Genomic DNA, 12,260 nt, shown 5'->3' with positions numbered 1-12,260 from the left:
GTTTGGTGGTTCCTTAAAGGCTGCAGTAGCAATTTGCTCCTTGATCAGAGGCTGTGTATAATCACCTCTCCATCTGGTCACAGGCACAAGATAGGCATTTAAGTGGCCATGCCCATGACATGTTCCCACCTGTAAATGTGCAGAGATAAGGATATATTGGGAGAACATCTATGAAGAGTTAAAGAGAATGCTGAAATGTAAGATTACGAAAAAACCAGAAATGTTCCTACTAAATATAATACCGGAAGATATAGGAGAAGTAAATAGAAAACTATTAATGTATAGTATTGTAGCCGCGAGGGTGCTGATCGCTAGAAACTGGAAAAGTAGAAACATCCCTAGTATAACAGATTGGCAAATACTAATGAAAGAATATTCACAGCTAGCCAGGACCACTGGGAGAATTAGAGGACAAACAAGACAAAAAATAAAAAAGGAATGGAGGATTTTTGATGAATATATAAAAACAATTAAGTAATTAATACTCAAAGCAGACAAAAACCGAACCAAGTTGAAGGGTCAAAAGATAGACAATAAAGAATTTATTTTGTGGATGATGAAGAGGAATAGTATTAGCTACAAAGATATGATTGGAAGTTGTTGGTATTTTATGTATTGTTTGTAATTTTTGTAAATTTTCTTTTGCTTCTTTTTTACTTCTCACCCCTTCCCTTCACCTCCCTTTTTTTTCTCTTTTCTCCTGTGCCCTTTGTTTTCTGTCCCTTTTTATTCTTGATTTTCGAGATGGAAAACACATAATATATTGTACTCTTGGTGTTTCTTTTTGTCTTGATTTGTGTGTAAATATATGTATGTTTTTAATAACTGAAATAAATAAACATTTAAAAAAAGACATGTTCCCACCTGTGAAGAAGAGATACCTATATATTCAGTTTCAGTGGAACTCTGTAAGGTTTGCTTCTTGTTGCTGTGTCTCATAGTCCTTTAGGACTTGCCCCTCTCTCCTGATTTTGACAAGCAGATTTAAGGGCAGTCAGTCTGCAAGAGCTAATGGCTATCACTGTTTCTGAAACCTTATGCACAGTCAACTCTGAATTGGGAAAAAACCTCACTTCCCTGGAATTAGCAGTGCAATAACTGGATGCATGATCCAGGGTTCAAGCAGCAGAAGGAACAAAGAGCAGCTTGGGAAACCCAGTCATAGGTGTTTGTGTCTGAAAAAGGCAGCTGACATGGACCTGCCTACAGTTCAATAGTTGGGGTGAGTTTTAAACACTTAAACAAGTGCAAATCTCTTTGGAGAAATGCAGCTTAAAGGTTTTTCTGACATCACAGCCATTCAAACTTTGAAATAAGTTTGGAAAGCTGCCCTATCTCCAAGGAAAAGTACCCATGCTTGCATACAGAAGGCCTCAGCTTCAGTCCCTGCCATTTCCAGTCAGAGGATCTCTGGTAGCATCAGTGAATGGGAAAGGCCTCTCTCATCCCATCCTAGAGAGCTGTCAGTCAGAGTAAGCAACACTGGGATAGATGGCCAAACAGTCTGATGGAACCCCAGGAGAGCTGCTGCCAATGTTTGTCTATGTGAATTTGAGCAACTAACTTTGCCTTCAGTTAATCTATTACAGTCAAGGTGTGACAGTTAAAATATATAACCGTAGCATCATACATTTCTATATTTTGTGTGTAAGAGATAATTTAGTGAACGTGAAGTGCTTACTTTGGGGGTGTGGAAGTTGTGACCTCCAGAAGTTTGACTGCAGTTCCCATCATTCCTGACCATTGGCATGAATGGGACAGATGGGAGTTGTTGTTCAGCAACATTTGGAGAGTGGCAGGTTATCCACCCCTGGCTTGTTTGTATTCTGTTCCTTGTTCTGTACATTACAGCACTCTTTTCCCTCTCTTCAGACAGGTAGAATTGACAAATCCTACCCCACAGTTTGTGGCCATACGGGACCTGTTCTTGACATAGATTGGTGTCCTCACAATGATCAAGTCATCGCCAGTGGCTCAGAAGACTGCACTGTCATGGTGAGTCGCTGCATTAAGCATCTCAAAAAGTTGTTTCTTGCTTTCGCTCGGAAGTAGTTTTGTAGCCCTTCATTAAGTTAGCCTTATGGTAGTCATTGGCAGCCAGTCATCCTTGTTCCAGCTTTAAAATACAACTGCTGTGGGCCTATAGATGGTACACTGAAAGGCAGAAAATATTACTTGCCTTGTCACAGAATGCAGAACTGGAGTGAGTAACACTGAAAGGAAAATTGGCCTTCACTGCACTTGAAATGGTTCTAGTTACAGGTACTGTAGGTAGCCGTGTTAGTCTGGCGTAGTCGAAACAAAATAAAAAGTTTTAAAAAATATATTTATTAAGAATTTTATACATACAAAATTACTAAACATGATAAACACAAACAAAAATACTAAGAAAATACAACATACAAAAAGTAAAACACACACACAAAAAAGAAAAAAATATACAAAATTCAGAAAAAAGAAAAAAGAAAAAAAGAATACTTCTTATTTTTATAACCTTCTAAATCTAATGACTTCCTCATCCTCCTCCTGCTACGCTTCCTTACAATTCATATTTAGTAAATTCTAAATCTTTACATGAATTCTAAATTAGCATTAATATTATCCTAATTGTCACAGGGTCGCTGGTGGCTACTCTAGAGTAACAACGCCAAGACGTTGCCTTTTCATGCTTTTATTATGTGCAGACTATTTACAGTGCGGCAGCTATACAATATACATGTTCTCAGTCTGGGTCAGTACCCCGGAATGGGGATTCCCGCGTTTTCCTCCAACAAAGTAGTCTTGGGATCCCCAATCTCCTCCCCCTCTTCTTCACGCGCAACTCCGGAACTGGAGGGATGGGTCTCCTAGCCGTGCTTTCCGACCTCCCTCTTTCCCTTTCCCTTCCTTCCTCTCCTGGTCGGCGCAGGGGCTCTGTGACCCTGTCAGACCCCTGCCCTCTGCTTCCTTTTTCTCCACTGGAATCATCTCCCTCCCCACTCCCGCTGGTGCTTGGAGAGGAACTCGTCATGATGGGAGGGGGTAGTCTATAGTTCCTGTCCCTCACACTAATAATATTGTATCTATTTTTCCTTATCCTTAAAATACTCAACTATATCTTTCATCTTAATTCTAATTTCCCTATCTTCTAGCGATATTTATTTTCAAACCCTTGTATAATCTACAACATCCTTGTATCTCCCTCACCACCACTTGATCAGTCTATTACGTGTTTGTTTTTCAAATAGCTTTTAAATTTCTTCCAGTCCTCCTCCGCTGCTTCTTCACTCCGATCCCGGAGTCTCCCCGTCAACTCAGCCAGTTCCATATATTCTATCACTTTTTTCTGCCATTCATCCACCGTTGGTAATTCTTCATTCTTCCAATTCTTTGCCAGTAGTATCCTTGTTGCCGTTGTGGCATACAAAAAGAAAACAACCTCTTTCTTAGGGATATCATCCCCTGTGATCCCAAGTAGAAAGGCCTCTGGTTTCTTAGCAAAAGTGCATTTCAGCACTTTTTTCAGTTCATTATAAATCTTTTCCCAGAAGTCTCTCACTTGGGGGCACGTCCACCACATGTGGAAGAAGGTACCTTCCTGCTTTTTACATTTCCAGCACTTATAAATCTTAGCTAACTTTACCGGAGTCAGATACCATCTATACATCATTTTCATTAAATTCTCTTTTAAAACTGTACTCGCGGTAAATTTCATATTGTGCTTCCATAACCTTTCCCAATCTTCCACCATGATGTTGTGCCCCACATCACTTGCCCATTTGATCATAACACATTTTGTTTGCTCGTCTTTCGTATGCCATTCCAACAATACATTATACATTTTGGATAAATTTTTACTTTTAGAATCTAACAATTCTGTTTCTATTTTCGACTTTTGCATTTGAAAACCAACTTTCTTATCCATTTTAAACATCTCATTGATCTGATGATATTGAAACCAATCCGTTACTTTACTCTTCAACTCCTCATATGGTTTTTACTTTATGAGCTCATTTTCTTGTATTAAAATATCCCTATATCTCAACCAATTTGTTGACATATTCAATCTTTTTCGAGTTTTGGCTTCCGCCGGTGAAATCCATCTGGGTGTTTTTGGTTCTAACAAGGCTTTATACCTATTCCAAACATTAAGAAGAGTTTTCCTGATAATATGATTTTTAAAACCTCTATGAACTTTGGCCTTGTCATACCATAAATATGCATGCCATCCAAAGGCATTATCATGACCTTCCAAATCTAAAACATCATCATTTTCTAAGGCAAACCATTCTCTTAACCAGCAACAGGCTGCTGCTTCAAAGTAACAAGACCAACTAAGTTTGTCATTGGTATGAGCTTTCATGCGCATGCATGCACACTTCTTTAGATACACTGAAACATAAGTCTCCAGACCCTTATATATAGTGAGAGGGTGGGGAGGGGTATTGCTCAGAAGGGTGGTGGGAATGGGCATTTGACTGATAGGTGTGGAAACTCGTTGACGACTGTTAACGACTGCAATTGGTCTTACAGGAAAAAGCAAGGGGTGAGATAGCTAAAGATAGCTTTGTCATTTATAATGAGATAAGAATCCAATGTCTTTATTCAGACCAGGTCTCTCCATGGTTTTAAGTTTGGTAATGAGTTGCAGTTCAGCAACTTCTCTTTCCAGTCTATTTCTGAAATTCTTTTGTAATAAGACAGCTACTTTGAAATCCTGTATAGAATGTCCTGGGAGACTGAAGTGTTCTCCTACTGGTTTCTCTGTCTTGTGATTCCTGATGTCAGATTTATGTCCATTTATCCTTTGGCATAATAGAGACCCAGGTGGCGCTGTGGTTAAACCACTGAGCCTAGGGCTTGCTGATCAGAAGGTCGGCGGTTCGAGTCCCTGTGACAGGGTGAGCTCCCGTTGCTTGGTCCCAGCTCCTGCCAACCTAGCAGTTCGAAAGCACGTCAAAATGCAAGTAGATAAATAGGAACCGCTACAGCGGGAAGGTAAACGACGTTTCCCATGTGCTGCTCTTGGCTCCCTTGGCCAATAATGTGAGATGAGCGCGCAACCCCAGAGTCGGTCACGACTGGACCTAATGGTCAGGGGTCCCTTTACCTTTATCCTTTGGCGTAGGGTTTGAAATGGTTCTGTTCTGGATTTTTGTTTGTCTAAACATTGAATTAAAAAGCCACACTATCAAGTTAGGTGGATTTAATTTTATATAGCATTAAGTTCATACCACAGGTCATGAGTGGCGCTGTGGTCCCTTGCACAGTGCTTCCCACATGCCTGACAGCCAGCTAGTTGTCGGGCACCACAGCACAAGTGCTTGGCAGTCCTGAACTTAGGGCTTGCAAAGCTTTCAGCAGGGCTGGGCAAGGCAATGGAGTTCCCCACATATGGCATCAGGTATGGGGCAGTTGGGCATGGTTTGGGGGAAATAACCTCACAGGCCAACTTGGGACCACTTCCAGGCAGTGTTTGAAATCCCCTGGATGCCATGATCCACTTGCAACCAAGTTGGCTGGGGCAGCAGAAAAAAGAAAAAGAGAGAGGGAGGAGCATTAAGGGGCTTTGGTGGGGAGAGGAGGAGGCAGGATCTATGTGCTACAGAAGAATCCCTGAGAGGAGAAGAGAAGAAGAAGAGAAATTGGGCAGTGTGCACATGCTGGGGTACAGCCTTCAGCTACTACAGCCTGCTGTCATTGCCAAGAGGAGAGAGAGAGAGAGAGAGAGAGAGAGAGAGAGAGAGAGAGAGAGAGAGAGCGCACAGTAGCAGCGAAGCAGAAGTCCAGTCTGTCTCTTGCTAAGGGAACAGTGGCAGGAGGAGCAGCAGGAAGCGGCTTACTGCCTGCCTGCCCTGCCTGGTGCTCATACCTGCTTCTTGTTCTATTTCCACCTATTCATTGTCCTCCTCCTGTTTTGTTCTTGTGTTTCTCTCTCATCTCAAGTGCATGGTTGGGATAAATGATAAACAATAGATAGTTAAATTAATATTATAATTGCCTTTTCTCTCTAGTCCAGTCGGAGGGGGGTAAATTTCATACCCTTTTGGTCGTAAGCTTAAGGTCCCAATCAAGCAAAAATGAAAAGGCAGCAAAGTAAAAACACTTCAAAACTCTTCAGGAATCCGAGAGGCTCCACGCCTCTCCCTGGCTTGGAAGGGTGTCATGTGAATTTGCCCAACTTGTTGATTCCAGGTAGAGCCCTGAGACAAGAAAGAAAGCTCTCTTAAGGTGCACAGCGGGGAAACAAACTTTGAAAAATGTCTTTTTATACTGATTCTAAGGTATCTGTGTAAGTCACTTTGAGTTCCCATGGCAAAAAAAGTAACTACAGTGGAAGTCAAAGAGAATCCATTCCGGAAGTCCGTTCAACTCCCAAAAGGTTCAGGAGCTCCTGCTGCCAATTGGAAACCATCAGACGTTTGGGTTCCAAAGAACGTTTGCAAACTGGAATAGTCAGTTCCGGGTTTGCGGCATTCGGGATCCAAGGTACAACTGTAGTAAAGGTAAAGGTAAAGGGACCTCTGACCATTAGGTCCAGTGGTGACCGACTCTGGGGTTGCATGCTCATCTCGCATTATTGGCTGAGGGAGCTGGCGTATAGCTTCCAGGTCATGTGGCCAGCATGACAAAGCCGCTTCTGGCAAACCAGAGCAGCACATGGAAACGCCGTTTACCTTCCCGCTATAGCGGTTCCTATTTATCTACTTGCATTTTGACGTGCTTTCGAACTGCTAGGTTGGCAGGAGGGATTCGAACCGCCGACCTGATCAGCAAGCCCTAGGCTCAGTGGTTTAGCCCACAGCGCCACCTGGGTCACAACTGTAGTACATTTAATAAATAAGAAGGAGAAGGGGGAGGAACCTGAAAGCAGGGTAAGAGAGGGGGAATTGAGGCATGAAAGGGCAACAAGGAGAAATTAAACATTGGGAGGAATTTCACAGAGCTTAGGATTATTAGAATTTTATGTGGGAGATGGAAGGAGAACTAGGGAGAATGATCCAGAGAAGTGGTTTCCAAACTTCCCACTCACAGTTCACTTGAAAACTGCTGAGCATCTGGGTGGACCACTTAATGATTGTTCTACGGTACCTGTTGTTTAGCAGCTGTAATGCACTGTGCCTTGCAGTCTTATGGAATTCAAACTGTAATACAATAAAATACAAAACATAAGAAACAAAAGAAGCAATAGACATACAATTAAAATCAATGTGAATATTTATTATGATGGATGTGCCGCTAATTCCAGGATGAAATGGGCCCACTGGCCATTTATTCACCATTCCTACATTACATGCAGTTGGGAATTTCTTTCCCTGTTTTATTTTAAACTGAAAAGTAGCCTTGGGGACTGTAATTAAGGGGGCTGGAGGAACATTAGGTTACTGAGATATTTGCTCAATAACATCCTCTCCCAGCTGTTTTTTCACCTTATTTTTTTGGGGGGATATGGGGAACCAAAGGGAAGTAAATGTCCTTGGGGATAGTGATCTTGGGCTGACATGCAGCACTAAGAGCGAAGATTAAGCAGCCTATTTTTCCTGTAGCTTTTCTGCTATTAATAGTACCCTTCAAGGCTGCTTTTCAGTTTTTGAGATGAAGAGCTCCAAACTGAGAAATTTACACAATCACGTGGCTGAGGCCTGCTCCGTGTCCTCAGAGGCGATCACTTTTGAAGTCCCATAATTCCTCAGAGATTCTCCAAGCAACTTCCCTTTGCTCATTTTGCTACCAGAGCAAAACATTTTTATGTTTTTAAAAGGTCTTCCTAAACACACTGATAGCAATCAGTCTCTGATTTAGTTTCCCTTCTACCCTCTTCTTATACGGGGACCCCCACAGACTCCCATCCAGGTCCATTCAGACCCATGTATGCTTAGTTTCAGCAGTGAGAGAAGACTTGCATGTTTTTTTAAAAAAATAAATAAGTTTTTTCACAATGCAGAGAGGTGAGCAGTCCAGCCCTTTTGGCTTCTTTCTTGCTTAACTTCTAGAGGGGTTTCCTGTAAAATGCTGCCATGAGGCCGCCTAGTCTGAATGCTCACTTTGAAGAACGATTTTTCTCATGCCAGGAAATAAGGAACTGCTTAAATGTGGATTCTTCAGAACCTTTTGAATGTTGGTAATGTACTGCAGGTTTTGTCTTCTTCAACTGGAGAATGTTGGATTATATTAGGGTTTTTTTGGAGGATGCCAAATGGCTCTTCTCAAATGGGAGGAATTAATTTCAGCCTGAGTCATTCAGTCTGTTCTGCTGGTTTTCCTGGACATCCAGGATCTTCAAAAAAGCAAAAGGTTTGAATCGACAGTGATGCCAATCATGGCTATTGGCTTGCTAAGTGAATCCTTGAAATTCCAGACAAATGGATTATGCTGATAGCTGTGGGGTTTCTCAGTAAGTCACTGGTGGCCTATAGTTCCCTTGAAGCACCTGGGTGTCATGGGCGGTAGTGGGTGTGATATAAGACAGAACCCCAGTGAGACGAGAAATAATTATAACTAGATCCTGCCATGGAGAGATCTCAAAACTGAACTGGTAAACTCATCATGGGCTCTGAGGCAAAGCACTCTCTTGAGGCAGTGTAAAATCCAGGAGGGAAATGGATAAAGCAGAGCTGAGGGGGTGAGGAATTTCTAACCAGGGTTGAGTTTGTGGCCAGGCTCACTTTGGCTCAGCTCTTCTTTGTACATGTGCAGAGAACATTTTCTTTGCCACCAAATTAACTACAGGTTCTTTCTACACAGTTGGAGTTGGGGACCAGCCTCCCAGATCAGAGGATGTGGCTTCTCTTCAGCCCTAGAAATTCATCTTTGTAGAAATGAACAGCTGAAACCATCCCTTTCCAAGTGGCTGCCTTTGTCGTGTTTAGGGGCTGTTCTGCCAGATGTGGCTGCTTTAGTTTGTTCCTTGTGGACATTCATGTGGCAAATTGGTTAAGGAAAGGAAGAAGACAAAAACATTGGAGCGATTCTATGTCATATCTTGGCATAGAATTATAAAGTTGGAAGGGATCCCCAAGGGTCATCTACTCCAACCTCCTGTAATCTAAACTAAGCATCCGTGTCAGATAGCCATCCAACTTCTGCTTAAAAATCTACCACCTTCCAAGGGAGTCCATTCCACCATGAAACAGCTCTTACAGTCACAAAGTTCGTCCGGGTGTTTAGTCGGAATCACTTTTCTTGTAACTTGAAGCTATTGGTCCTACCCTCCAGAGCAGGAGAGAACAAACTTGCTCCATCCTCCATGCGACAGCCCATCAGATATTTGAAGATGGCCATCATATCTCCTCTCAGTCTCTTCTTCTCCATGTGAAACATAGTCAGTTCTCTCAACTGTTCCTCATAAGGCTTGGTTTCCAGACCCCTAGCACTTGGTTGCCCTCACCTGCACACATTGCAGCTTGTCAATATCCTTCTTAAATTGTGGCGCCCAGAACTGGACACCGTATTCCAGGTGTGGTCTGAGCATGGGAGAAGAGAGTGCTACTATGACTTCCCTTGATGGGAACAATGTATTTTTGTTGAAATAGCCTAGAATAGTATTGGCCTTTTTTGCTGCTGCATCACACTGTTGACTCATGTTCAGCTTGTGGTCTACTAAGACCCCAGAACCTTTTCACATGTACTACTGGCGAGCCAGGTGTCCCCATCTTATGTTTGTGCAGCTACTTCTTAGTGTAGATCCTTAGATTTGTCCCTATTGAAATTTATTTTGTTAGTTTTGGCCCAGTTATCCAATCTGTTAAAGCCATCTTGAATTCTGTGTCATTGCCTACACCTCCCAGTTTGGTGTCATCTACAAATTTGATGAGCATCCCCTCAACATTTTCATCCAAGTAATTTATAAAGACGTTGAACAACAAGGGGCCCCGGACTGAACCCTGTAGCACCCCACTCGTCACTTTTTTCCTGGGTGATGAGGAACCATTAGTGAGCACTCTTTGTAATTAATAAATGTTGCACACTGCCTTGAGGTCTCTTGTAGCTGAACAGTAGTATTTTATTATTCTATAGATAAACAAACAACAACTTAGCAATTAGAGACATCACTGAAGACTACCCGACCTCCCTGCAAACAGATCATAACATCTTGCTCAATAACCTCTGCATAAACTTTCTGCTAGCAAATTAGGATGAATATTCCAGAAACCGATTGTCCGAAGGAATCCTGTGAAGCTCTGCTGTTTTTGAGGGCAGCTGTCAACAAAAATGGTTGTCAGAGGTGTCACTTATTGGAATGAATGTGTCTGACATCATGTAAATTCATGGCACCTAGACTTCTAATCTCAGCCAAATCTAGGAATGCTTTTGTGGTCAGAATGTTTATGAATTATGGAAAAATGGGGCCATGTTAGACCCAATCTCGGTATTGCTTTAGTTACCTTATTTTGCATGACATGGAGGGCTTAGCTGACCACATGTGTGTTGGGGTCTTGCTGGTCAAGTATGTCTTTCGTTGTAAGTATTCAAGTTGGCACGTGTATTAGGTTCTCAGTTTGTGCACCTGGAGCAAAACCGGTAGTTGCTTGGGCATTTCCCATTATGTAATGTTTGGCCTCCTGAGTGTAGTCTCTCTGCAGTCAGCAGTGCCCGACTGGTTGTGAATTTACCAGAGCGCAGCAGTTCAAGAGAGCTGCAACTGACAGGTCTGTAGGCCAACCCTCGCAAGCAAAGAAAGAGAGGCTGTGGCCTATGTACAAAAAAAAGGACCCCAGACCATACTTTGAGCACTCCTGCATAACGGGATTTGGACCTGTTTGTCTTTCTCCCATGTTTCATAGACCTGACTCAGGCCTGTCTTGGCTTCTGCTGCTGTGCTGTTATCTGATCTGTCTGTTAGTCCTCCTGCTTCCCCAGTTACCTGTGGAAATCTTCCAGTAGTGTACTCTCACACACTTCAATCTAGTTAAACAGCTCCGTTCATGTTAAAGGGTTGGCGTTTCTCCTTATGATGCAGGCCATATGGCTGCCTTGGTGTGGAGGAAAGATCCAAATGAATGCAACTGAAGACTGGTAAGGTTGAGCCTACCTAGCAGCAGTGAAGGCAGCAAAGAAGGCATACTTAGCTGCCTTCATTGCATCCTCATTATGTCGTCCAGCAGAGCTTTTACAGGCTGGCCCAAAGGAAGTGATAGGACCAATGGTAGTTTGCTGTGACTTGTTTGCAATGCATTTTGAGGATAAAATCACTTGCATCCACCAAGACCTTGACTCAGCTGAAGGAGTCTGAAGGGCACATTTAGAATAGAATAGAATAATTTATTATTTAACAAACTAAACCACAGTGAGGCTTACAGGGGAGTTTGAAGGGGGACTCTGAGGGCCCATTTAACAGACTAAGCCACAACAACATGTGGCAGGACCAGCTAGTGGCTGATAAAAACCAGCAGGGAGGGAACAGCTGCCTGGGCCAGGGAGGTGATCAGTGCCTCTTTACAAACGGGGGTGGTCCCTGCCTGTTTGAAGGAGGCAGTGGTAAAACCACTCCTTAAGAAACCTTCCCTGGATTCGAAAAGTCTAACTACCGGCCAGTTGCTAATCTCCCTTTCCTGAGCAAGGTTCTGGAGCGAGTGGTTGCAGAACAGATCCAGGCACTTTTGGAAGAAACTGATTTTCTGGATCCATTTCAATCAGGTTGTAGGCCCGGTTTTGGCACAGAAACTGCTTTGGATGCCCTGTATGATGACCTCTGTCGAGAGAGAGACAAGGGAAACATGTCCCTGTTAATTCTTCTCAACCTCTCGGGAGCTTTTGATACCATCAACCATGGCATCCTTCTTGAGCGACTCTCTGAACTAGGGATGGGTGGCACCACTTTGGATAGTTGTTCCCAGAGGGTGTTACTTGGGGAATGCTTTTCAGCCCCATGGACCCTTCAATGAGGGCTTCCGCAGGGCTCAATCCTATCCCCCACATTGTTTAACATCTACATGAAACCGCTTGGTGGGGGGGTTATCCGGAGGTTTGGAGTACGTTGTCATCAACATACTGCTGACACTCAGCTCTATTTCTCCTTTACATCTGCAGGTGAGGCAGTGGAAGTGCTGGACCAGTGTCTTGCCTCAGCCATGGACTGGATGAGAGCCAACAAAGTGAAGCTCAATCCAGATAAGACTGAGGCACTTGTTAGTGGGTGGATCCCTAGACCAAATGGGTGGGAGATCGCTTGCTCTTGATGGGGTTACACGTCCTCTGAAGGAGCAGGTTCCTAGCTTGGGGGTCCTCCTGGATCCTCGAGGCTCAGGTGGCCTCAGTGGCCCAGAGTGCCTTCCATCAGC

At 43.2% G+C, this 12,260-nt stretch overlaps 1 protein-coding gene across 5 annotated transcripts in view; it reads left to right on the top strand.

Moving 5' to 3' along the window:
* Positions 1 to 12,260, top strand: part of CORO1C (coronin 1C) — a 77,301-nt gene that overhangs the window by 51,883 nt on the left and 13,158 nt on the right. For all 5 annotated transcript variants that reach the window (XM_060282033.1, XM_035134427.2, XM_060282034.1 and 2 more), the window contains exon 3: positions 1,873 to 1,995. In XM_060282033.1, the coding sequence (XP_060138016.1) occupies positions 1,873 to 1,995 (123 nt within the window). The remainder of the gene's footprint in view (positions 1 to 1,872; positions 1,996 to 12,260) is intronic.

This window comes from Zootoca vivipara, chromosome 13 (assembly GCF_963506605.1).
Source record: "Zootoca vivipara chromosome 13, rZooViv1.1, whole genome shotgun sequence".
Taxonomy (NCBI): Eukaryota; Metazoa; Chordata; class Lepidosauria; order Squamata; family Lacertidae; genus Zootoca; species Zootoca vivipara.
The sequence above is the reverse complement of the archived record's forward strand: the minus strand, read 5'-3'. Positions and strand labels throughout refer to the sequence as shown.